Genomic DNA, 26983 nt, shown 5'->3' with positions numbered 1-26983 from the left:
ACTGCTGTAACACTCTGGGGGTGCACTGCCAGCCTTCCCTGAATTTGCGAAGTCTGGATCCTTCTCTGTGCTATTCTGCTTACTGTTAACCAGTAGTAAATCCTTGCCTGGCCTTCAGTGTCTTGCTCTGTACTCGCTGCTTACCACACAGGCCTTCTTTCTTGGAAAAGACAGAAACAAGAAGAAAGCGGAGTTGGAATTTGATTCACCAAGACTTGGTTCCTTGATTAATGGTCTGAGCCATGAGTGGCACCTGGAGATGTTCACCAGTGGTGAAGCCAGAGCTGATGCTGTGCTGTAAAGTCTTGGTCTGTGCTCTGCCTGTGTTCTCCTGTGGCAGGTCACCAGGGCACCTGGAGTCACCCGATAGCTTCCCTGACACTAAGTGGGGAAGCAGAGTGGCTGATGTAACAGATAGATAAAGTTTGGGTGTAGCGAAGCGTTTGTCATAGATAAGCAGAGTGAAAGAAGAAAGATATTTGAGTGCCAAGGCAGTGCCTATTCTAAAGTGAAGCACTTTAGGATTTTCAGATGGCTGCATAAGCTAGCCTGTCAACTTCTTGAAACTTTGTAAGGAAAAGGCAAAAAATAATCATCCATTCTTAAGCACAGAGCACTACTGCTCATCTTCCTTTTCATTCTTTTTCTGTTTATCTCCATGCCTTAAAAGCAGCTACCCCTTAGGAGGAAAGCCTGATAAAAGAGAAACATTCCAGGGTAATCAGCCTAGAGTATGAAGTGTGTCCTACCCCATCATAACTAGAAAGAGGAAACAAATGCATGACCACCTGGGGCCCAGGAAAGGAGCTGTGTGGCATGTAGCCTTGTGCCCTGGGTGCGGACCAAGAAGCTCTGTAGCAGGCCAGTAGCATCCAAGAGTTGTGTTCTGCAGCACCCTGGCCCTCGCCCCGAGCAGCACTGCAGCACCCCAGTGGTCTCCAGATGTTGTCAAACCCTCTCCAGGGCCAGGGTCTTTCCTAGTTGAGAACCACTGCTCAGAAAGGATCGAGATAGCCCTGGAAGGAAACATTAACAGAAGATACTTGAAGTTTGTGTTTAGACGGCTGTGTTTCAATGTTTCCAACCACAAAAATCTGATTGTTTTAGTCTTAAACCTCAGTTTTGTGTAGGGTCCTTGTGCCCTTGATTTCTGTAATATAAACCTGTGGAGTAGCTTGGGTCCAGCATCCCTCCCACATACACATACACGTTCGTCTTTCTCTAGGTTCTTCTGTCACATGTCTGTGTATGAAACATTGGTGCTCATTAAAAATAAGGCTTTTAAGACAAACACATTTTCCAGTTTTATATACGGAAATCATTTCTGCCCCAAAATTTTGCCTGGGTGTGAATTTTTACAACATAGATATTAATACTTGAAAAGAGATTTTTATAATGGAAATGCTGACAGAACCTTAGCAGCTCTGCTTCCAATGGCATCATTATATTATCCCACTCTTGACCGTGTCCACGCTTGGAGAACAGTGGTGGCATTGTCTGCCTCTGAATGGTGCCAGAGGACTGAGGTAGGGAAGGACTTGGCACTGGTGTCGGTGTTGGGGAAATAACTTAAAAAAAAATACACCTTGCATGTATGACTCATTCATTCAACTCAGGAGATTTTCTAAAATGAATTAGTAGGTTTGATCCCCACATAGGGGTAAATCACACTGATAATAATGCCTTTGGTTACCTCCTCCAACTTTGTCAACTGGATCCTGAGCTGCTCAAACAATTGCCCACTTTTGAGTGTTCTCTTCAGTAAAGTAACCAGTTCACTGTGGTTTAATTTAAAATAATGTTTTCTGTCTTGCCCGTACAATGTTACCCAAATGCCCTCTGCCTTCCTCTCTCTGCCCCTTTTCTCTCCCCACCCTTCATATAATCTTGAGAAAAATCTTTGATTTTAAAAAGACGTGGTGTTTTGTGCATGGTCTTGGCAATATTGTATGTCTCAATATTGTAAGCTCTTTCCAGTTTCCTGTGCAAGCTTGGTGAAGAGGAAAGAAAAAGCTGGAAGGAGCTTTACTGAGGCCCATGGGCGTTTCCCTTCCTCTCAACAGGGCAGAAAGGCCTCGTTCCCCAACTGACACGCAGACACCAGGCTGATCCCACAGTCCTTCCACTACTTGCAGGACTGAAAAATAGGGAAAGGTGCTTTACTAAGAAGACTCAAGAGAAAAATTGAGAGGCCAAATAAAGAACTTGATTACTAAAGCAAATGATGGAAGGGCCGGAGGGGCAGCTTAGCAGCAGAGTGCTTGTCTATCAATCAGTGCACGACTGGGCTTCATCCCCAGCTCTGCAATAATAATAATTATTACTATGAAGAAATACATCTTTTTACTGAAGGGTAGCTTGTGGGAAATAAAACATTGTGAAAGTAGTTCTTTTAAACTGTTCAGTATTGAGCAGAAGGCAGAAAACGTGTCACTGTGTCTGGAATGAGAAGGGCACTGAAGTTTTTCTACATATATTTTGACCCTGGTTGTTGAGTTTATTTTATTAGGTTTTGTAAAGCTGAATTCAGTTGTGAAAATGCAGTGAAAGCTTGTGGCTGGAGAAAGCCCTGGCCGACTTACCTACCGTGCGGACTCAGTTCCCAGCACACCTGTGTGTCCTGTCCTTCAGGAGGCTCTGGGCAAGCCTGGAGGCCTGCGGCTTGCAGGGAAGCGCAGACCTCACCACAGCCCTCATCCCCCTGAGCCAGCCGAGACTGCTCTGTAGCACCTGAGCATGGCTTTGGGGTGGGCATTAGGTCCCCTGAGGAGTGCTCCGAGACCCCAGGCCGGGACTCCCCTTTGAAAGTGAATTTCCCTAAATAAAAGGTGCTGTTGCCATTAAGAGTATTGATTGTGTTGTGGACAGGTCTCAGTCCCATTTTTGGAAGGGATTTTTATTGTGGTGCTGGTCAGTAAACCCAGGGCCTCAAAGCATGCTAGGCAAGCACTCTACTACTGATCTACATCTCCTGCCCAGCTTTCTTTCATAGAGTTATTATTTTTTAAAAATTGGGTGTTCAGTGGGCAGGTCCAGAGGAAGGAACGCTCCGGCAGGTTAGTGTTGTTCTCCTCCTCATAAGCTGACCCGTGGGTACAGCCCTACAGACCCAGTCCTTCGCCAAGTGCCAGCCTCTATGGGCCTGCTGTACAGTGTAGATGCCTGCACGCAACCAGCTCCACAGGCAGGGAGCAGAGTCCTTCCCCGGAGCTCCTGACTTTATAAGCACATTGTTTCCAGTAAACCCCTTAAATATGAGTACATTATTGTTTGCCAAGTGCATTTAAATATTTAAATGTTGAAATGTTATCAGCAAACACCTAAAACTTATTTCCTGTTGCAATAAAATGCTGTGTCTTCTCAGTCTTACAGCTCTCCACATTAATAATAATTAAAATGTGAGAGAAGACAACCTTAATTACAGTTAATCTCTCGGCCTTTCCCACTAACTGTTTGGAATAAACATAAATATTTCTAAACATCTTAACCAGAATGGCTCATGTTCCATTCTTCTTTTCTAAAACATTTATCTACTGTGTACAAAAGAGTGTTTGATTGATGAGCAGCCCCACCCACAGCCCCTCTAGTAAATCTCTCCAAGTCCTTAACCTCGCACAGCCTGCTTGATAGAGCATTTGCTGTTGTTTATAGTCTGTTATCCCTGGGATTGGCTTTCCGTGTAATAAAGCACTAAAATTCTCGTAGAGAAGGATCAACTTGGGTGTTCTGCGGTTTGCATGGTGGTTGTTATGCCTAATTCCCACAGCAGAGAGGGGAGTGGGAAGGAGAGGGAGCACCATAAAGAACAGAAGTCAGGGGGCTGCCAGCTGAGTAAGCGCACTCTGTGAACAGGTTTGGGTAATAGCAATATTTCTAAAAGGGTGAGGGCAGTGACACTTCAGCGAGGTGGGTCTGAGGGAGCACTCGCAGGTCTGGATCCAATAATGTATCATTGACTGCGTCTGGAATAGATCGCCGGATAAATTGAGTGAACTCTTACCCTGCTGGGAGCTTTTCTGCTGTGTGCTCTGTACTTATTAGCCTCCTAGCCCTCGTTTGACCCTGTTCCCTTTTTAAATTAATGCATCTCCAATTCCCTAATCTAACCTTTTTTTTAAATCTCATGTTCTTTGTTTCCACCCAATTTGAGGAAATAGCTGAGGAGGTTTTAACTGTTTACCCAGAGGCAAAATTAACAGGTGCATTCAGGGTTATTGTAAAGCTCATCAAATACTCTGAAGCCCTGGCTCATTTCCAGTTTTGATAAACAAGCCAGCATTGTAAATTAATTGAAAACTGACAAAGATAAAAAGCAGTATTTAGTGGCCAAGATAAAAGTTTTACTGTGTGTAGGCAGAAGAGCCTCACAACACATGTATTTTGACACTTACGTGCTCGGTAATGAGTTTGTAATGAACACAACCAGGGTAACAGACACTGAGACTGAAGCAAAAAGAGTACACTTCTGACACAGTCTGGGAATGTATTTACACCCGATAGCAGCTTGGCACAAGGAAGAAACTATTCCAAAATGTGGCCATCTGTTTGCTGCCAGTTCTTGCCTTTATTTGGAGGTAGTTAGCAGAAAGCCCAGAAGCTCGCTCAAGAATGATGGGGAAGAAGATGCCCAGGAGAGAGAGGCTGTCTCTGACCTTCCGCCTGGCCACACGCAAGGATCATTCGCAGGGGCACAAATGGTATTTTGCGTGCAGTGAATGTCTTCGGGTACAAAAGCTCTTTCAAACTTCACTTCCTTCTTGTGAAAAACAAACTTCACATTTTGCAAAGAACACCCACTTTTTCTGAGCAATTCTAGCTCTGCAAAAGAGTTTTGAGAAGTTCTTTGTTAGGGAGAAGGGATTGCAAAACTGTGTAATGGTAATCCTGATGGTGTTGCTGTTTTACATAACACAGCGTGGAGCGTCCGTCTGAAGTGCTGACAGGAGATGGCAGGGTGAGTCTTACAGTGAATATCTGCAGAGTAGGATCGAGCTTTACAAATGCCAAATGCAGGGAAAAGCTACAGAATCATTGATTCTGTGATTTGTTTTTGCAGTGACAGAATGTTTTCCTCCATATAATGTAAGAGCATTTGCTGTGTATTCACAAGCCAGTTGCAAATAAAGAACCTTCATGAGTTCATGCCAATAAACTTTTGTCTTTCATTTTGTGTAAACAGTCTTTTTTAGGTCTGGAAAATAAAAGAAATGTTGTTTGCTTCTCCCCCTCTCATGCTCTTCAAGAAAGATCAGCATAGACACAACTGTCTCAGTCCCTCTTGCCCTATGCTGTTTGTACATTAGCACATGTGGGATGTAGATGCATGATGGTGATGGTTTGATCCACATTCTTACAATGATCATATCATGTAGTATCCTCAAGGTTTTATATTATCAGGGTTTTCCTTGAAATGTAGCAATTTCTCTCATTTCTTTACTGAGTATTTATGAATCACTGTAGGCTGTCAGTGTTTCTTACACATAACAGATGTATATTGAGTGTTTGCTTAGCAGTTCAGTCAGCACGGGACCAAATCACTGAAAGAAGAACCATGTTTAAGACCTACCTGTATGGATCTAGGCCAGTTGTTCTCCAGCAATAGTAGTTTTCCCTCCTAGAAGGCATTTGAACATTTAACTAGGGGCTGTGGTTGGGTTGCGGTGGCTGGGAAGAGACAGGTGCAAAGACACAAGCCAGGGTGTGGTAAGCATCCAGGCTGTAGGACAGTCTCGCCAGCAAGGTACAGCTCAAGATGTCAGTAATGCTGCTTCTGAGAACTCTTCTCTGGTATTAAAAGTAGTATGCTGTTTGCCATCCTCTCCCACACCCTCTCACTATGCTTTATACACACCTGGCACCAGGCTTTCATCTACTGCATCTACTTATTTGCACATTTTTGTCTCTGCCCCACACCTCTCCCTAGCTTAGCTCTGTGCAGCCCTGCCCTGTGGACATTCCCATCCCATATCTGAAAGGCCCTTCTTAGCACATAGTGCTGAAAGTGGGATTTACCATCTTCCCTCCAGTGTTTGTATATAGTGGTTTTCTGGGCACATAGTTGGCACTCAGAAATAAAGGGAAGAGAGGTTAAGTCAACTGGCATAAATGACCCAAGGCAGAGAGCTTTCAGGCTCTAGAGGAGTACCAGGAGTTCAGAGAAAGGATAAAGTGGTTTCCAGCAAAGCCAGGAGGAGTTGGGGTGCAGCTGGCCATTAGGGACTCAGGGAGGTTTCATAGGGGAGATACTGTTGGGGCCAGTGTGAAAGATAGGCAGCACTGAGACACTGGGCATCCAGGTGGAGGAGCCTGGTGAGCAGAGATGTGGCAGCCAGCAGGTGAGCAGGGACTGGGCAGTGAAGCTCTCTACTCTGCCACCAGCATCCCTTGCTAAAGGCAAGCAGCAGATGACAAGACAGCCCAGGCCTGGTCATGGGGAATTTAAGCACGGGGATGAGAAGTCCACAAGTCACTCTATTGTCACGGGTGGGTGTGGCTTACAGTGGACTTTGAAAGCATCAACAGCAGTGCCCCGACAACCACTGGCCTCCACCGTGCAATTTCCAGTTCTCAATTGAGTGTCCCTGCCTCAGAGATGCTTCCCCAATACAAGGATGGTTTCTCATTCTCCTCTGCATGAATGTTCCTGCACTCTCTCCCCTCTCCACGCACTCCTTTCCCAGGCCTGTGCCCCCCTCACTGAGAGACCTTGTCTCTCTTGGTTAACCCAATACCCAGAGCAATACAAACTAGAATTTCAACCTTGGCTTAGAGATATTGCCTCGATGGGCACTGCAGAATTTACCAAGTACCACTGTTGGGCTGGAGGAAAAGATGCATTCAGAAAGGCTCCAGGGTTTAAACCTTCCTTGTAGGGGCATCTGTCTCACTAGGAGTACTTCCATTCCTGTCTAAGAAACTTAGGATTGGTGCATAGTCAGAGATCTGAGTGCTGATTGGAGAATGTGAGGCGGTGACATAGAGATCTGAGTGCTGATTGGAGAATGTGAGGCGGCACGGGAGACGCAGAAAAAGACTTGATGTGGACTTAGATTGAAAGTCAGCTGATGTAATTTAAGAACCACAGCCTGGAGAGGCTTCTGCTATTGTAAGCCTCTAAACATTGCCAAGAACAGAGATTTTGTTGCTGCCCCCTTGACTCTAGCCACACTGTAGAGTTCTCCAAGAACATTTACCCTATCTCCAACAAAATAGATACGGTGATACTCCTTAAATACATCTCTAGCATCAAGAATGAGCTCATTTGCCTTTTTCTTCTTTTTTTGTCTAATACTGAGGATTGAACGCAGGGCCTTTCCACTAAGCTGCATCTCCAGCTCTTGTATTTTTTGTGTTTATTTTGGGATAAAGTTTCACTGAGTTGCATATGCTGGGTTCAAATTGTGATCCTCCTGCCTCAGCCTCCCAGAGAACTGGTATTACAGGTGTGTAACACAATGCCTAGCCTTATCTGCTTTGTTTCTGTATTTTAGGTATCTCTGCTTTAATGCTCATCATCTTGCTTTGCCAGTTTCTGCTTCTTGGTTTAGTCAGAGCTATGCTGAATCTGATGTACCCTGAAAGATGGGAGCCGTGAAATGCTCTGCGTAGCTGCCCTCCAGGGGCCACGCTGCGCCATGCCACGCTGTACCGTGCTGTGCCTTGCTCCTGCTTCTGGCTACATCCCATTCACACTCCTCATCCACAGTGCCTCTTGCACCATGCGCAGCCTTCCCAGTGCTGGTTTCCCAGACTGCAAGTTGCAATTTGAATGATCCAGTATAGAGACATATGTTTGCAATCTTAAATTTCTTAAAAAGATTTTTTAAAAATCATGGTGTCTGGCACTCTCACCTGGCTGCCCACCTCTTATTGCCAGGGAGACCACAGGACAAGTGGCTTCCTGGGGACTCACACTGCAGGCCTAGGCTTCAGGCTGATTTTACGATGTCACCGTGCCTGGATATTGCTAGGAGGACTTAATGCTGTTCAGAAAGGGATCCCCGGGGCAGAGTTTAAAACTGTAAGGAGGGGCCGTGGTGAGGGCTGAGGTTGGAGTAAAAAAGTAAGTGATAAGAGCTGGAGGTCTCACGTACTCCAGATGCCCCAGCACTCACCTGGCCAGACATGCATATAGTGTTAATAAGCAGGGAGGCGGTTAGTTAGCAAACATGGCTGTAGCTGTAAGTGTGCATTTTCAGTGAGATCTGTGTTTGCATCAGTATGTGTGTGCTGTGTGTGTGTGTGTGTGTGTGTGTGCGTGCGCGTGCGTGGCTATAACCGTGTCCATCGTCCATTAGCAGTGCAGAGCATCTCTTCTTATTTTGCTTCCATTAAGACCTGAAGTACAGTTTTGGCTATGGGACAGTGAACTGTGACAGTGAGTCCTGTTAGCTCTCTGCTGTTAATTCACTCTGTGATCGCACATGAGTTGCATCTGTTATGTGCGATAGAGAACACTGCAGTCAGATGATGCTGCTGACAAATTGCCTCCATCTCAGTTGTAAAATGTCTGTGACATGAAAACAATTTGTCTTGCCATCATTTCAGATGTTTCTAGTTTTCTTCTGTAACCAGAGTCTCATTTTATAATCACTTTGAACATGAGAAAAATATTAACAGTCCATGATTTAAGGGCTTTGAGCTTTAGCAACATTTACTGGCTGTTACAGCAAAACCCCCAAGATTTCTTCTGCGACCAAATTCCCATTTCATTTGAAGAGACCCGCTTCATCTAGTTATTACCCATCCACAAAAGAACACTGCTTTTAGGTTACGAAGGCAGTTCTTCTTGCAGATTTCTCCCACTTAGAGGAAGTTGTCTGAGAAAAGTTAATGTATTTATAGAAGAATGTATTTGGACTTGGGCCAAAAGTTATTTTGAAATGTGCTTTCATGTATTAATGTCACTAAAAGTTGCTATACACAGCTTGCACTGTTATTTTCTTTTCTCTAACTACGATTCAAAATATTGTAAATAACAAAAAGAACACTAAAATCAGGTTTATTTTCAGATTCATCAAGAAAAAGGACAAAAGCTATTGTTTTTTCTGATGCAAAGTTCTGGAATATTTTCTCTAATAAGGAAGACTGTTACTGGTTTAGGAAAACTCAAGCTAAATGTAAAAAAATAATAATAATAAAAAGCTTTAAGTTTGAAAATTCAAGCTAAATGGAAAATGTATGTATGCCAAGAATTTTAAACTTAATTCTGACATAGGTAAAAATTATTTAAGGTATATTTGCTGTAATGCTCATTTTTCCTTTTTTAAAATTTTATTTTGTTTTGCTGGATATGGTAGTGCTTGCTTATTATAATCCTAGCACCGTGAGAGGGATGAGGTAGGTGGATCACAAATTCAAGCCCAAACTGGGCAACTTAGTAAGTCCCTATATTAAAATAAAATATAAAAAGGCTGGGGATGGAGCTTCATGCAGAGGCCCTGGGTTCAATCCCTAGGATCACTAGCAGTAGATAGATTTGATAGACAGTATTTTATTTTTTATTGATAATAGTACTTACACACGCACGCACGCTCACACACACACACACACACACACACACACACACACACGGTACATTTTGATGTCTCAGACCCACTGAGCATTCTCTCGTAATTCCCCAGTCCTCTGGGACCAAATGTGAGCATCAAATTGTGGGCAAGTTGCATCTGGTCCACTTATTGTTTCTCATGGGTTCTCCTTGGTGTTCTGATTTGAGAAAAAGTCCTTCTACTTGTGGGAAGTTTTATTTTAGCTTCTTTTTATTTCAGTAATATGCTATATTGGCAAAAACACCAAGTTTAATGACAAATGTATGTTCAGTCCCCACCTCAGCCATTTAATCTGTTGTTAATTTTGAAGGTAATGAGCTATAGCAAGCTGGATTATTGTGAGAACTAAATCCCATAGCATCTATAAAACTCCTAATCCAGTGCTCACCATCTGTCATATTTCCTGTGAAAAACAATCCTGTTTCCAGGATTAGCTGTATAGTTGCACTAAAGACAAACCCATGAACAGGATGAGAACAGCGTTGCTGTAGGTGAACCTGCGCTTGTGACTAGTGAACGAACAGCCCAGCTTCCTGCCGGGCACAGAGGCAGCATCCCCACCTCTTCTCCCCTCCCTTCTTCTTGGGGTGGGACATGACAGTAACAGGAAGCTGCCCTGTGCAGAACTGTGTGTTCTAAGCGGAACACCCCTTGCAGTGGGGTGCCCCGGGCTCTGTGGTCCTGCTGTTTCCCCACCTTACTGTGCACTGATGTAGGTTCTCTTTTAGATCCAGCGGGCTGACAGATGTCTCCTTTTGACCCATATGGGTGTAGTCTGCCTGCTGGTGGTTGTCACCTGCAGCACTCTGAGGGACTCTTTGGGTGTCAGCATTTGGTGAGGCTCATCTGCGCTTTGCCACACCATGCAGGGAGCTGGGTATTTCTTTGTTAAACACACACACTGACACCGCGAGTTTCTTGTGAGTCTCTGTACGTCACAGGAACCTTTGAAAGATAGCAGCTCATCCCTCACCAAGAAATAATGAGGACATGTTTATTGACTGCAGAAAGTTGAGTCACATTGGCCATACCCATAGGATATGTGTATGGTGGCTCCCAGAGGGAGGCTGGCTTTCCTCTTGGCCATCCAGCGTTGTCCAGCACCCAGGCTGTCGTTGTCTCTGCTGTCTTGGCTCGAGACTGGCCAGTGGCCAAGAGCAGTTGGGGCTACATTCTTCTCCATCTACAGGAAGGAAGCTATATCCCAGGGCCTTGCCAGAGGCCCCCAGCAGGTCCCTCCCCAGTCGCCTGGCTAGGCGTGGGCTATGCACGCCTATAGGCGATTTCCTGGTTGGGGGAGTAGGAGTGCTCTGTGGGCCCCGGGCTCTACCTTGGGCAGTGCCCATAAAGTACAGGCGTGAGGATGGATGTCCTGATGGTGCCAGTGTTCTTTTAGGAAGGAAGAAAGCTCCCGGGAACAGCCTTGGCCATCTGGACAAAGCCAGCTCAGGTCTCTTGGAGGAGGGCTTTCATGGTGAGTCTTGAAGAGTCTGTGCGCGTTACACCCAAGTTTGAAGGCCATTTGAGCCAGAAGAGTATCCAGAGCAGATAGGAGGAAGTCCTTGAAGACAGTAGTCGGGGATGCAGAGAAGTGGTAGTTAGAGCAGTACCTCCGGTGGCCTGTAGGGACTGCTTACCAGCAGGACATCAGGGGATGAGGCAAATGGGGCAGTCCTCATCCTGGAGCCCGTTAGCACCCTTTGTCATGATCTGCCACCATTCCCCTCTGCACCGTGCCTACACACACCCCTCTGTCTACATGACCAGGGAGGACGTTCGTGTGGCAGTGATGCTGCAGCAGAAACAGGGACAAATATGTAAAGTACTGTTAATCCTCTGCTCTGTCCTAATCTGCACATCTTCCTCTTTCTTAGCTTTGGGACAGAGTTTAGGTGAGAAGTGGCTCTGCTGTGACACTGATCTTTACTAAGAACTTCAGAAACCTCAGCATTTGAGTATCAGCTATTTAGGAATTTGTTGAGCTTCATAGAAGTTCACTTTGCGTTTAGGCTTTGGGAGGAAACATACTGTTTTCCAGTGTCATGTTTCCTGCAAATGACTGAACTGTGCTTAGTCAGCATCTTCCCCACAAAATATTCACCTTTGAACTAAGACCAAACAGAGAACAAGGAAGGCCTTGAAATATTCCAGGCTGTTCTGAAAGCAAAGGGTTAGAGGAGAAGGAGACCTTTTCTTTCTTTCTTCTTTTCTCTTTTCTTTTTTAGCACTTCTAGCACTTTAATACTCCCTAAAGATTTAACACCTCCCAACTTATCAGCCTTATTCTTTAACTACGTAGGATCTTTTCCCACCTTAAAACATTACTTATTAAAGTTTTTGAGGAAAAAAAAAGTCCAGGGAATGTAAAATGTCTGACTTGAGTTCTGTGTGCTGTTGCCCCTTGTGTTACCCTTGGGAAAACAGGAAAGAGATCAGCTTATAAACCGCAGCCCACCCTGCACAGGGGCACTGGGTAATGAGGCAGGCGGCCTCACCAAGAAGGAAGAGGCACTCAGCTGCCACCAAGGTGTCTCACCCAGCCCACACCCTTCCTGGGATTGCACTGAGGACCACACAGTGCATGGAGCTTCTCATTTTAACCCCAGCTGACTTGCACACTGGCTTTGGCATCCTTCAGGAAGCAGGCTTGTGGGCCAGCTGGCCCCCAGAGCCCGGAGCCTCCACTGGCATTCTGTGTGCAAGTGCAGCTGACCCAGACTTGCATTTCTTAAGGTAGCCAAAAGCCGGCATCTGGCCCTAATTAGACTCAGCTTATGGGCTCCCCACTAGCAGCAAATGCATCTCCTGTTCTCCTCTTCTCTTCTGACAGAGTGGGGCTGGGAGGGAGAGCAGGGGCACAGGCTTCTGTTTTTCTGGCTCTGATTGCTTTTCACTTGCAGTCACATTCTTCTTGGTGCTTGCGCAGGCCTCGCTGTCATTTCTGGTAGGTGTGATTGCCTCTGGAAGCTTCCTTAAAAGACTGTTAGGTTTATTTCCAGTTCTCGAGCACCTGCTGTGTGCGGCACACTGGAGTCTGGGAGCAGCCAGGCGGTGGAGCCAATGGCAGGTGGCTCTGGCCCAGAAGCAAGGATGCGCTGGACCTTCCTTCCCAAGAGGTCTTGCAGAGTGTACAGCAAGCACCCAGCATCCGCTTACCTATTGACTTTGGATATTGCCTAACGAGGGTCTTTTCTTCCTCAATCTTCTAAATTGAAATACAGTTCTAAAATTATAGCATCTGAAGAGCACTAGTTTTCTGCATTGGATGCCATGAGAATTTTTTCTTATGCTAGGGTAGAAGAGATAGAGCCCCTTCCTGGCAGTGCTCTATTAAGGCAGCTGCTACCTAGGAAAACTCAGAGAGGTTTAAGCAGATACATTTTCTAAGCCATACTCAAGTCATACTTCCAAAAATCCAAGGGAAATTGCTCATAAATGCTCCTTTCTGGATTGTGAGTTGGAGCTTTTTTTTTTTTTAAGGCTCCCATAGAGGCATGATGGGCTGCCCAGTGCCCAAAAAGCAGCTGCAGCCATGTGGCCTGCCTCCTGCTTGTCACCGTTGTCACTGTGACTCTTGACTGGGAGCCTATCCTGCTCCTGCACCATTGGCACAGAGCAGTAGGTGCTTTGACTCTGTCTGGTGGAGCTCACTGTAGAACAACCAGGTCTCATTTCCACTTGCAAGGTGAAAACTAGAACATCAGTTCCAATAGTGCATTTGACTTGGAATTTACTAGAGTGGTCAAAATGATAGATCTGAGATATACTTGAAGGGATAATTGTACACAAGGAGTTTAAAAGCTGGTAAATATTTAAGGGTCAGGGGTTAAACGTCAAAGGCACAGTGCTTGGGATCAGCTCCATAAAATATCAAGAATGACTCCTAATTAAATCCAGGGAATATTTCACCAAAGGGAAATAAATTTGACAGCTAACAACCAATGCTGGATTACCACCTTACAGAGGTTAGGGATAATGCTAGCAGTTGTAGGTGGTTTACAGTTTTTAACTCAGTCCTAATCGGGAGGATGATTGCTTACAGTTATAGATTACTGCACTACAGAATGTCTTATGAGCCAATAATAAGTATTACCAAAACACATACCTAGGTCCCCTGGCTCACTATTTATTTAAAAATAAATGCCTAGGGGCTGTCACTGAGCAAATCTCTAAAACAAATGTAGTCAAAAAGACATGCTCACTTTTTTCTATAACAGAAAATAATTGAATAAATAATTGCCAACCTGTGCTCTTACCAGCAGTGAAATTAGGTGAATTAGATTTCCAAATGAGTACAGTGAACTGAGAGCAGAAGAATGTCCACTAAAGGCAGAGCTGTCCCATCCCCAGTCACACACTTGTGCTTAGGTAACACGGCATTTTACCTAAGTTCAGCACACTCGGCCGGGCGTGTGATTTGGACGCTACTTTGGCTGCCCCACCTCAGGGCAAAGGCTGTTTACCTTCAGATGAGATATCCCTATGAACACTAAGCAAACAGAGTACTTGTAATATCTTAATAGCTGTGTTTACATGCAGATCTTGAGATTATTTCTGCATTAGATGATTTATAGGCTATATTAAGTAAATCACACTTGGAATGCTGTTGCAGAGGGTGAGTCATGAAATGCTGCTGTCTCTGTTTCCCTTTTCCAAAGAGAACTCCAAGGGGATGAAATGGAAAAGGGATCCCTCATTCCTTACCCCAATCTCAGTGCTAATCAGAAATCATCCTGTGTAAGTTAGCCTGTAGGCTGTTTTTACTGTTTTATTTCCACTGCTATGTAGGTGCCATGTAGAAAAAATTGTCAAACCTAGAATTCCATAAAGATAAATTTATGTGGAAAAAATAGCCAACGCCATTACAGAAAACCTCATCACCCCTAATACCCAGGCTTCTGCAGGCTGAATTAATTACTGCATAATCCTTACTTGAGGTATTGGTTAAATCAATTAAGTTGTTAAGAGTAATTTCAATAATGCTCGTGTGTGAGAGAACTACATGGCAAACAGGATTCGCCTTAATTAGACTTTTAAATTCAGAACCCTATCTAAGTCTGGAGCCAAGTACTATATTTTGAATCTCTCCGTATTCCCTCAGTTGTAAAGGGAAATTTTTTAATACGTCTGGCTCTAAGTAATTAGTTTGCAAATTTGTAACGTGAGCTGTTGGAGGAGGCTGGTCAGAGGAGGAGGGCAGAGCCTCCTCCCTTTTGGTTTTATTAGCTTTTCCTGTGTCTGGAGACTTCCTGCTAGGACTGAACGTTCCCTTAAGTTCAACTCGTGGGAGGTTTGCACCAATAGCATAAAATGCCTGCAGACAGGTACCTGCCACTGACCCTCAAGCACCTTTTGCCCTTAAGGGAAAAAAAAGTAGTGCTTTTCTTTGTCAAGCCTTCACAGAGCAAGGTGGCGGCACAGCCAGGGGCTGCTGAGCTGCTCTCCAAAACCCCCCTGTTTGCTCCCTGTGAGGCCCTTGTCTCCTTCCTCTCTGAACATGAGATCCTGCGCCGCAGATCCTGTCCAGACCTGTGGGAAAGTGCACAAAGCCCAGCCGTGTGTCCCGGCCTTTCCCACTCACTGGGGAAGGAACTCCCGCAGGAAGGCTTCATTAGGCTGAAAGAACATTGGCCTTCCCTTTAACTCTTTGACGTCTCTGCAGTCGGCCCAGGGAGAATGTTCATGGTCCACAGGCTCAGCCTCTGCAGTGCGCCTAGAACGGCTGCCACAGTGTTTCCCAGACGCCTCCTTCCCCAGGCAAGGGTTAATCATACCTTGGCCCGCCCCTACAAAATTCAGGGTTTGGTACAGAGGACTGGCACTCTGGCGAGCACTTTGAGTAATGCCATTACACATCCTGTATGCAAATACCAGATTAGGAATCTAAAAAGTCACATTGTATTGGAATCTGAGCTTGATAAAATGTAATTTGTTCAGGGTTTCCATTCTCCAAAGACTGCACGTGTCTGGTTTCACAGTAACTTATTATATGTTGCAAAGAAATGGCTACCAAGCATGCCATGAGCAAAGAGCTCTCTCCAGCACCTTGTGGCCTTTGGTAATTGCAAGAAAATCACCACAGCAAAGGCATATAGTTATAGTAAACACAGAAACAATCCTAGGCTTTTCCTGGTTTATCTTACCATCTGCACATGGTGAGCCAAAATAGGCTATATGTCTTTTCCCTGAGGTGCAATATTTCTGCACTTTTTAATACAACTTAAATTTTATTTTTAAAGTCCTACAATGACACGTTTGAACATTCTGAAAGTTAAACTTGTTGTGAACATAACTGCAAAAGTTAGCGGAAATTGAGCAAATGAAAATATAAAGGCTTCCACTTCCTGTGTATGAATTTTTAGCCTTTTCCCAAACTTTCTCTATTGTAAAGTTAAAACAAAGTCTTATCGCAAGTAACATGGAATAGCAGCTGGATATCATTAAATCCCTCTGTCTAAGCTATTCTTCTTCATTACCTTTTTCCTGACAGCTCTTGCTCTGCACAGAAAATGTAACTTTGTGATAGAGATTTATGTAATTCAGGTGTCCTCCGTTAGAAGGAGAAGTTGGCTCAGAAGAACAAGGCCTTTCCAAGAGTGCATCCATTGTGATAGGAAGAAAGGGGCAGACACTACCAGCTTCATAAAGAAGCACAGGTTATTGACCTCTTTTTCCTGATCTCCCTTTTACTGGCTGTCTTCGTGGTCCTAACTTATGAATGTGAATTGAATTCAGTAGTTAATTTCATGCTACTAAAGAGATAGGTAATTTTAATCATAAGGTGCACATCTGTACTTTCCAGATACTTGCAGATTCGACAAAACTGTGGCACCTGGCACCTCGCCGTGAGCACTGTAGCCTCTGCTGGCTCCCTGTATCACAGTCAAGTTCACCCTTAGACTTTTCTTCCAGTGACACAACAAAAGTACTGTGAATGAGTGTTGAATCTGCAGGGCTAGCAAGACACTGCAGAATAAGATATATATATATATATATATATATATATATATATATATATATATATACCAGAAAATAGAGCAAATGAAAAACTCTGTTACCCTTTTGAACACTAAATTGGCAGCCTCCTCTTTGTTGATGTTACTTTTTACTGTATTACCAAATCGATACCTTTAAGAATTACTGCCATAAAAAAATCTTTTAAAATGTTATTTGTGGTTCTTCACAATCAGCTATTTAAATTATATCCCCATCTTGCACTCATTATCTAATTTAGAGATACAAAAAAGTCTAAGAACTTATAAAATAGTCTAATCACCTAGCCTAAAAAGACATCAATTTAGTAATTTAAATGTATATATTACAAGGTTTATTATTGGTTTATAGTTACATATTTCCTTTTATTTCAATTTTCACTAATTTTCTGTAAAGGCAAAATAAAAATTCCACAAATTGGACACAACCCCACCACCACGATGCTGCTGTCCTCCCAGTTAGGAATTTACTTCCCTTACTAAGAGGCAGAGTGTAGATGCCAATCCCTACAGATGTGCCCTATCTCAGCATGATGGTCTCCATCCGTCCTCAAGAGAAATACCCCTGACAGTCCCCTTACACAATGCAGGGTCACATCCTCCGGCCCACCTGGTCCCTTCCCTCTCCCACTCAGTGAAGGCCCACAGTGGAGAACTTCTTTTCTTACCTGGTGTGGCAGTGTGCACTTGTAACCCCAGCTGCAAGGAAGCCGAGGTTCACAAGTTCAGTCCAGCCTGGGCAACTTAGCAGGACTCAGTCTCCAGATACAAACTAGTAAAAACTAATGGCTCAGGGCGGTCCCTGGGTACGATCCCCATACGGCTGAAAGGGCTTGCTTTCTTTTCTCTGTTATGTTTTGAGGCCAGTACCTCCTGGGAAATGAGCATGTCTTTGCTTTTGCTCCTTCTGGCAGCCCTGGAGGGAGGAGGAGGGAACAGCCTTGAGAGACTCGAAAGAGCTTGCAGGACGTAGGGCAAGTGAGCGGCATATTTTGTCTTTAAACTCCTATTTCTGGCCCAAACTCTTGTAATCTTAAACAATTTTAAAAATTTGTTTTGGGATAGGATCTCATTGTGCTGTGGCTCTGTGTAACGCAGCCTGGGCTCGAACCCATGATCCTCCTGCCTCAGCACCCGCTAACACTGGAATTTCAGGTGTGCTGCACCATGCCTGGCAAGCATGCTTTTTACTAGTGTACGTAGCTCATCTAAGTTCCAGCAGCTATTATGTGGACACTTGGTCATACCCTGCTTTCGGCACTCTGAACGGTGCTTGCGTTGTCTCGTTAATGACGTTACAAACCGCTGGACACCAGCAATGTTTATCTCCCTTCCTCCACCTCTAGTGGCCAGAGTTGACACTCGATAAAGACTTATTAAAAATATAAAAGTTTAAAACAGGATACATTAGTGTTTAAAATAGGTAGACGACAAACTGGTGACGTATCAAATTCAAGGACCGAAACCACTAAATGCACGTGGTCAGGTGTGTTGAGGTAGAGCCACCAAACAGAGTGGCAAGATTTAAAAGTCTGAAGCATTTTTTTATTTAGCTCTCCCTCCCTGCCTCTCTTTTCTTTCTCTTCCTTCCTTTCTTTCCCTCTGTTTTCTTTCCTTTCTTTCAGAAGTAGCAAAATGGAAAGCCTATGCTCATTAATAGAAAACCAAATTAAAAAATTAAATTTTGACAGATCTGTAGTTGTTCACATCCACTGTAGAAGAACATTCTCCATAAAATGGAAACTCCTCCAAAAGATGTTAAATTGAAGAGGCCAGGCCAAAACAATGCGTATAGAGTACAAAGAAAGACAGCGAGGGAGCAGGAATGTGAACGCTGCCTGATGCAGGGCAAGGGGCAAGCCAGATGGGGCTTTCCAGGTGCCACACGAAGACAGGTCACGATATGCCTTGTTAAATTTTGAGGTTTTACCCCTATGAATCCATTGTCTGAATTTTTAAAAAATGAGTTATTTGGGAATTATTGCATATGATACAGTTTAGTAAGAAATTACCCTTGAATCTTTAGGCACAGAGTAATGCTGCACTCAGGTTGGAAGTGTGTTAAAATCCCAGTGCTGGTACTTACACTGAATCTTCCAAAGCACTGTAAATAAGAGCTTTTGTTGTGTTTTGTTACTTAATGAAAGAGGGAGTTGCTGACTCTCCACATAGATGTCACGCACTAAGACAAGACGGGTCCCAACTGGAGCCAGCAGACAGAAGATGCATCATGGTGACACTGACACCGTAACCCTCACTGCCCCCGGGACCTCAGAGCAATTGCTCAGGGAAACGCAGTATTGTAGGTCTGGCTCTGCTCTGCCAGATGGAAATTAGTATCTTAAAATAGCCTGACTTTTTTCCCCAACCACTAAGAACATTTTAGATGGAATCTCTCTTAGATTTAAATGTTTTTTAACTTTCAGTGGTCCCTTAATGAAGTCTTGTAGAGTATCTTTCAGTTTCTTGCTAATTGATGAAATTGATGTCAGCTGGTTTAACTTTCAGTACAGGCCAAGCCTTTTAACCTGCAAATTTGTAACTTTCTGAGTTTCCATCTTAACATACTAACCCTCAGTATTTCTTCTGAAAATTTTTGTGGAGTTTGGCCAGACCTAAGCTCTGCCTTGATAAGTGGGTGTGTTTTTGATGTAGGTGTCTTCATTCTTAAAGAGCGAAAATGCAGAGATTATTCCCAGTGGGATGTATGCACTGATTTTAAGGAGGGCATGGTTCCCACTTAGTGACCAGAAACAGAAAAGCTAACCAACAGCCTCATAATTTACTTTGTTTACTTAATGAACAACTTGGGTTTGGTGTGAATTTCTGCCTCCATAAATTATCTTACTCTTGAATAATAAAGACTTTTCAACCCACTGTTCTTTCATCTGAAAATTATCCTCTAAACAACCTTGGTTATGGTTTTAAACTTCGCTGGGAGAACTAGGTCATCCAAAAAATGTGTGGGGTGTGAAGTTTTGTTTTCTTCACACAGTTTGTCGTGAGTCTAAACATCTCTCTCTCCCGTAATTTACCATTTAATTACATTGTGTTGTGTTCCTTCAGGAAGGGGAGGAGAAGGGAAGGGAAGAAAAGGCAAAACATAAAAAGGTTTCTAACATATATACAGCACACAGGATTTAGATTTCACCTTATAAAGTTTTATTACCGCGTCCTCCTCCCTCTTTGTGCCATGAAATAGTGAATCACTCTCGGGTCTCCGAGGACAGATGCTGTTCTCAGGTTTTACCCCGACACCTCGGAGATGAGCTTTCCATATGAAGGAAGGAGGACATTTGATGCGCCCCCTGTTATTCTGGGGCCTTTCCTTTTCTGGGAGGCACTGACACATGTAGTTTTGGCAGTGAGGCCTAGCGGGAGGTGACATTTGGCTGATTCCCCTGCTGATTAATGTGCCAGAGGGTCCGTGCCACCCTTTGCCCTCCTCCAGTGTGTCAGTTATAAAAAAAGGCCGCTTTCACGCGCTCTGCTGCCGGGGGAGCTGGGCACAGGGCCAGCGGCACCGGCGATTTTCCGTCTTTTGTGTGAGTGATCAGAGGCCAGCCCTGAGAAGCTGACAGTGCTCGCTCACAGTGCTACTAATGAGCTCCAGTAGCCGAAGACTTCCTTCCTCATGTGGCCTGGACATTTGTTGGGGAAATGTGTGATTTGGAAGGTGGCCACAGAGACAGCCCAAAAGAGTTCACTGTACACCTCATACCTTCAGGTCTGTGGCAGCAGAGCTCCACGCAGCAGAGAGCAAATGCAGTCCCCATCACATGAAGGGCTTTCTGGAGAGAAAGGCCTCCCTTAGCCAGTTTTCATTCTTATGCAGCGTATACCCTCAAGCCAGCATTCCTAGGGTGAACTCTCTTGAAGCCCAGAAAATGACTCTCACCCTCACCTTTCCTCTTCTGCCTTTTGCCCTAAGCATCCAGTTCTTGCTGCAAATTTCACAAAGGTAGTAGGTGCCTTGTGTGAGTGGCCACCCGTACATCTGCACATCTTCCAAGCCAAAAAGTATCACTGGAACCGTAGGTCAACAAAATGAACTGCTAAGGCGTTTTCATAGTCTGCACTCTAATCCTTATTTACTGCTAGCCAAACCATGTAAATAATAAAGTTTTCCTTTGTTAAATTTCTGAGGCCATTTGAAAAATCACCTTGTGCTATTTGTTCTGGGACAGATCCTCTGTGACTGTCAGGAACTCTTCCTTAAAATCACTTATTACCAGTGCAAAAAGAAGGAACTGGACAGACAGAGGTCACAGATGCTGCCCTGTGATTTGTGCTATAGCTGCACAGAGACCCTGTTCAGGCGATTGGTGCAACCTGAGCCAGGCTGCCCCAGTGATGTGTTGGAATTTTCTGTCTGCTCGCTTATCCTGGCACATACCTCCATAAGCTGTTTCAGCTCCAAAAACGAAGAATCCCTGCAAAATCCTTAAGGAGCCTTCAGGATTTCATTGAAGACTTAAAAAGAGTAGGATATCTTTGTTCAGGTGAATCCTCAGAAAGCTGAAACAAAAATCTTCCGCGTTCCCGAGTGATATGGCATTCTACTATGTTTGTTTTTATTAAGTCATGTTTCCCTAAGAGCTGCCCCTGGGATTCATAATTCTCACTGATGTATGTTATTCCTTAGTGCCTTTGCTAAAAACTTGTCATACCTAAAACACCTAGGTAAATTCTGTTTAGAGCTTTGTGGTTCATACTTTCCTTTCACCCACCCTGGTAAAAGAGTTGTCATTACCCTCATTCCTCATTTTAGTGAAAAGACTGAGAAGTGACACATAGATAGAGAGGCAGATCTGAAGTGCAAAGCCTTCCTGCTTTATGCCTCACCCATCCCCTGGATAGAAGGGAAACAGCTATGAGCTGTTCTTGGGCTCCAGAAGAGGTCTTGCACCTAGCAATCAGGAGGCCACTGTGGCCTACAGAATGACTTAGAGGGAAGAAAGCTATTAACTTCCTCTGATCCTATAATAGCAGCAATGCCTTTGTAGCCAATCAGGGAACAATTTACAAATGGCCCTTAACTGAATAACTTTGCTGGTTCATTCTGATTCAGAAACATTAAACCTGTGTCTCTATTGACAAAGTAAAACCAACAGAATTGGTTTTGAAGAACAATAGAAAAAATAATGCTTTGGCAAATATTTTCTAAATATTGGGTGAAAATGGGGTAGTTTTGGGGGAGTATTCTGGTAAATTTTCACATATCAGTGTAAAAAACAGGTATGTTTTCAAATAGATGCTAGCATGTGTCTCTATTTCTTATCTATGAAATACCTTGAGGTATACAGGAGGTTCAATTTTATATCAGTATCAGGCAACATTCACACCTTGATGATCATCAACTACAGTTTTTGAAAAGCCATCAAGTATAGTTTATCATTCACTTAAGTTCTAGGCAAAAATAACTATAGCAGAGTGAATTGTTGACTTTATTAGAGTGCAGAAATACTTCTTAGGTTTTTCTTCTGTTCCCCTTCTTTTCTCTATTCCTAAGGCTAATTGATTCCCTGTGGTTGGCCAGGCACTATGATTGGTTGTGTGGAACACAGAGCTAAATAAATGATTTTCTCAGGTTAAGTTGCTGCGGGTCTGGAATGGTGGTCCTCAATCAGGTTAGGTGTCTGAAGACCTTTTTGATTACCACTGTGGAGGTATGCTCTTGACCTCTGGAAAGTAGAGATTCTAGGAATCCTAAAATACATAGGACAGATTCTGTAACAAAGAAATGTTTGAGAGAAAATATTGACAGTGCCAAGGTTAAGAATTCCTGATCTAGAACATCTGTATTGCACAGAGTTCTGTCTGAGAATGAGAAGTATCTACACCTTTGCAGTGGTAGCTACTGGCTATATGTGGAGCACTTGAAGCACTTGAAGTATGGCTACTATAACTGAAGAGTCAAACATTGAATTTCTTATCATTTTGACTAATTTAACTTTAAGTAAAAAAGCCACTAGTGTCTACCTTATTATCCAGTCTAAAAGTAGAGATGGATGAGTTAACCAGTGACCACAGCTACATGGCAGGTAACTCTGAAAAGCAAGTATATGGGAGGACTTACAGGAATACAGACAAAAAAATCTGAATTAGTCTCAGGTAAGAAGTAGTTTTCCAGAAATACAGCACCTGGCTGGTTCTTGAACTGAATGTTTATATGGTACCTGCCTATAAAGTGACTTAGAGTGAGATGATATGACTCCCCAACTACCTATTTAGAAAATTCACTTTAAAAAAAGAAAATTGAGTGGGATGACATGAATAAATAACCTTTCATGGGAAAGTGTCTACTTGTAGCATTTAATTTTTAAAATTTATACAAACATTTAAAATTGTGTATGTGTGTGTGTGTGTATATATGCATTCATTTATAAATCTCTATCTTACGTTTTCTGAATCTCACATCCAGCTCTGTTGTTTCATCTTGGTGTGCCTGTTTGTCTTCTCTTGAGTCCCTGAGTCATCTGCAGGTTTTCTGAGAACATTCTTACTTCCATGTAAACTGTTTGAGTTATGCCAGTTTTGAAATCTGTATGTGATGCTATCCTTGGAAAATTTCCGAGGGACCCACTTGCATGGTACTGAGTTTCCAGAGCCTCGTTCCTGCCAGGTAAGTCCCTTTTCCCAGGAAGCCACATGCCCTAGCCTTGATGACTGCATTGTCTTCGTTCAGTTCCTTCAGCTTCTTCCCTGCAAGTTCCCTCAGTTCACCTCCACATAGGGTTTCAGAATTAACGATGTGGCAAGTCTTTCCAGGCTGCTGAATCTTCCTTAAAGAATACATTGGTGTTCCCACTGAACCCACTAAAGGAACAACCCATGTGGAAGATCTTCTTTAAGGAAGAAAGTCAAGGTAGGAGTCAGGTCAAGAAGGAGAATAAACATATTCATTTGTTTCTATTAACTTCTAAGCCTTCACTTTTGAAAAGATAATAAATGGATAAAAGATTTTTATATCCTATTATCAAAGGAGAAAAATAGGGCAGGAGTTTTACCTCATTTCTGGAACACAGACCAGGACAAAGAAGTTTAATGGACTAAGCAAAATAGAAGCTGTGGTTTAAAACTCCCATGCATCTATGAATAGCAGGAGTTGGATGGAGCTGATATTCTGCACTGCTGAGGAGATTTCTAGGTGATACAGATGCTGCTGAGGCCACATCTTGAGAACCAGTGATAGTAGATGCGAGAATGGAGCCTGTCTGCCCAGAGTTTGCAGAACTTTACCCCAGGAATTGATGATTCACACCACAGAGAGCAAATGCTACCACACTCAGCAGACTTAACTAAGAGTCTGCACATGAATGCGGAGACAGGCCTTCCCTACCCTGCAAAGCTAAAAGCCTGTTCTCCGTAGTGCCGAAGCAGTGCCAGCAGAGCTAAACCAACCATTCATTTTCTATCTTTGGTGGATCTTTGATACAACTGCTGACTTCCTTCCCCATAAAGTAGAGCCCATCTCTGTCGGCACTATGTTATGCAGATCTCTTTGGTTTCCACTGCTGTGTTTCTCCTTAACATACGCAGATTTGGAGGGGTCTGTGTTGCCATCCTGGCATCTTAGGGAAAGAAGTGTGATCGGTCGCAGTAGATGGTTTTACTTAGCTATCCTAGGGTAGAACTGTATTTTGGCTAAACTGTGTTTAGAGTCAGCCTGTGAGAAAGCATGAACCGTGCAGTCATGAGGGTAGATCAGAAAACGATGCCATTTGCTTGTCAGTGAGAAGTTGGAAAGTAGATGTAGGCCAGAGAATTGTATGTTGTTCTTTGTTGTGTGCTCTGAAACCACTGTTCATCACTGTTGGGCAAAGTATCTCTCTCCTATCAGGAACTTTATTACTTAGTGGTGGGGGGACCTCAGTTATTTGTGCCCTTAAATTGGTTTCATTAAAATATTTTTAAGAATTTTATCTCAAATCCCCAAGTCATTTATAGCTGTTCTAATTATACTTCTAGATTTAGTCAGTCATAGTGACCTTGTTTTTTTCTTGCTTTGTTTTGTTTGTGAGACAGAGTCTCACTATACCATCCAGATTGGCTTTGAACTCACTAAGTAGCCTAGGCTGGTTTCAAAATGTAGTGATACTCCTACCTCAGCCTCCAAGTCCTGGGAGTACAGGCATGTGCTGCCATGCCCCTAGCATCTTGGGTATTTGAAGATGTTAAGTCCCAGGTAAAGTTCTAAGGGCAGCTTCATGAGGACTGTACCCCACTGTAGGCATACCCAGGTCTGGTAACATCTAGTTCATCCTAGACACAAGACAACGTATCCAACTCAGGGATAACCCTGAGTATTCCCATGCTGAGTTTTTGATCACTTAAAAACTTTATTTAGTACTATGATTTGTAATTGAACTTTTAAGAATCTTCTAAAAAACTAACTGCATCCTGCTGGATTCACGTGACTCCTTAGTGGAAATTAGTGGTTCTAAAATACACTCCAGTATCATATAGTTTTGCCAGTGGCTGGAACCAGGAAAGAGGTCAATGAATGCTTTGTCTTCTTTTTAAGAGAGATCCTCAGAAATTATTAATACTGATGTATAGAAACTCCTGAGCTAATACTTTTACATCCATCTAATTAAAAACGGAATGTTTAATAATTTAGAACATTAGGATATTTCCTATTTATGAAGCACTGTCTGTAGGATCATCCTCTGTGTTATATAGAGAGAGCAAGGAGAATGAGCACAGATATCATAGACCCTGGAACAGCAGGTTCTGGTAGCACAATGGTAATTCGAATACAGCATATTTTTGTTATCAATCACCTAAATTCCCAGTTGAAAGTTGCAGTTTACCAAGCGTTTTACTTATATAAGATCCTTTGATCCTCACTCTGTTTCTGTAAGGTAGGCAGGGCTAATGGTGTTAATCCCATTTTATTAACAAAGAAACTCAGGTTAAGTGGCCAACCACGAATGGCTGGTCAATGGCAGAACTGATTCCACGTCCTTACCTTTAACATCATTGCTTAATATCGTATTCTATACTTGGTTTCTTTATAATTATCATGGAGATTTTATTTAATACATTAAAATTGTAATTTATTTTGAATTTTTACCAGTTTGCCTTCAAAACAGCGCCATCTCCACCCAATTCTGTTATTAATGTCAAATATAATGCTCCCAGTAACATATAATAATAACTTTTTAAATGTTTTTTCAAATCATAAAAAATAAACAGGATTGCAAAGCTTAACTAGAGAAATACTAACTTGTATAATCGCTCATGAATCTCTTATTACTGGAAATCTTTGTCTGACAAATCTTTAGGTCTTCAAGTGCCTGTCTAACTTACTTCTATTTCAATGTGAAGGATATTCTTAGCATTTGTTTTAGAGGTAATGGACTTCCTTAGTTTCTTTTTATCCAGAAATGGTTTACTTCCTTACTCTTGAAATTTTACTGGATATAGAATTCTTGGTCACCATAGGTTTTTTTCAGCACTTCTAGTACATCATCCAGTGAAACTGTTGCCTGTGATATGCTGCTTCTGCCTTGCTGCTCTCAGAATTTTCCATGAGGAGTTTCTGGGTAGTTCTATTTGAGTTTCACCTACTTGTTTGATGAGCATCTTGGATCTGTAGAGTCACATCTTTCATCAAATGCAGGAGGTTTTCAACTATTACTTCTTTCAGTATTTTTTCTGGCTTTCTTCTCACTCTCTGGTATTCCCAAAGCACATGTGATGGTCTGCGTGATAGTATCCTACGGGTTCCTTCGTCTCTGCCAACTTTTCTTCATCCATTTTTTTTGTTTTTATAGATTTCCTCTACTTTCAAGCTCAGTAGTTCCAGTTGTTCTGTCATCAAATGGTAGGTTATTTTACTTGCTCAGATCTACTTTTGAACCCTTCTTTTTATTTTTCATTTCAGTTATTACACTTTTCAGATGCAGAATTTCTTTTTGGTACCTGTAATAAATTTCTAGCCCTTTATTGATATTTAAATTTTGTTCTCATGCCATTATGCTATTATTGTTAATAATAATTGAGTTGCTTCAGGCCTTTGATTATCTTTAAGGTATTTATTTTGAGTCTGCCAATATATTTTCTTTCAACTGATTTCTGTATGTTTAAGTGAGTCATATTGTACTGTTTTCTGTTTGCCTGATTGATTTATGTCTTGTAATCTTTTTGTTGTTATTAATACCTGAGCATTTAAATTCTATGATGTGGTAACTCTGGAAATCAGATTGTCCCCTCCCGTAGGATTGCTAATGTTTTAGTTATTGTAGTGTTGGGGATTATTCTGAGTGAAATCTTGGCCTTGCCAGTTCTTCTGATCAGGTGTCTCCCACAGTGGTCTTTTAAACTTTATCATGTGTGGTTATCAGAATAAACAGAGGCAGTGCCTCAGAGTTCTTGAAAACAGACTCAGCCAATAGAGGTTGAAACAATGGTGACAAATCATTTTTATTTACA

The 26983-nt window shown here is 42.9% G+C and overlaps 1 protein-coding gene across 2 annotated transcripts in view; it reads left to right on the top strand.

Annotated features, from left to right (window-relative positions):
• Gmds (GDP-mannose 4,6-dehydratase) overlaps nucleotides 1-26983 on the top strand; it is a 515013-nt gene that overhangs the window by 318478 nt on the left and 169552 nt on the right. The window contains exon 8 of one of the 2 annotated variants that reach the window (XM_063259789.1): nucleotides 10948-11025. The exons of the other annotated variant lie outside the window; for it this stretch is intronic. Coding sequence (XP_063115859.1) covers nucleotides 10948-11025 — 78 coding nt within the window. The remainder of the gene's footprint in view (nucleotides 1-10947; nucleotides 11026-26983) is intronic. 2 annotated transcript variants of the gene reach the window in all.

This window comes from Cavia porcellus, unplaced genomic scaffold (assembly GCF_034190915.1).
Source record: "Cavia porcellus strain 051 isolate PalLab524CR breed Dunkin Hartley unplaced genomic scaffold, mCavPor4.1 scaffold_13, whole genome shotgun sequence".
Classification (NCBI taxonomy): domain Eukaryota; kingdom Metazoa; phylum Chordata; class Mammalia; order Rodentia; family Caviidae; genus Cavia; species Cavia porcellus.
This window is presented reverse-complemented; position numbering and strand designations above follow the sequence as displayed.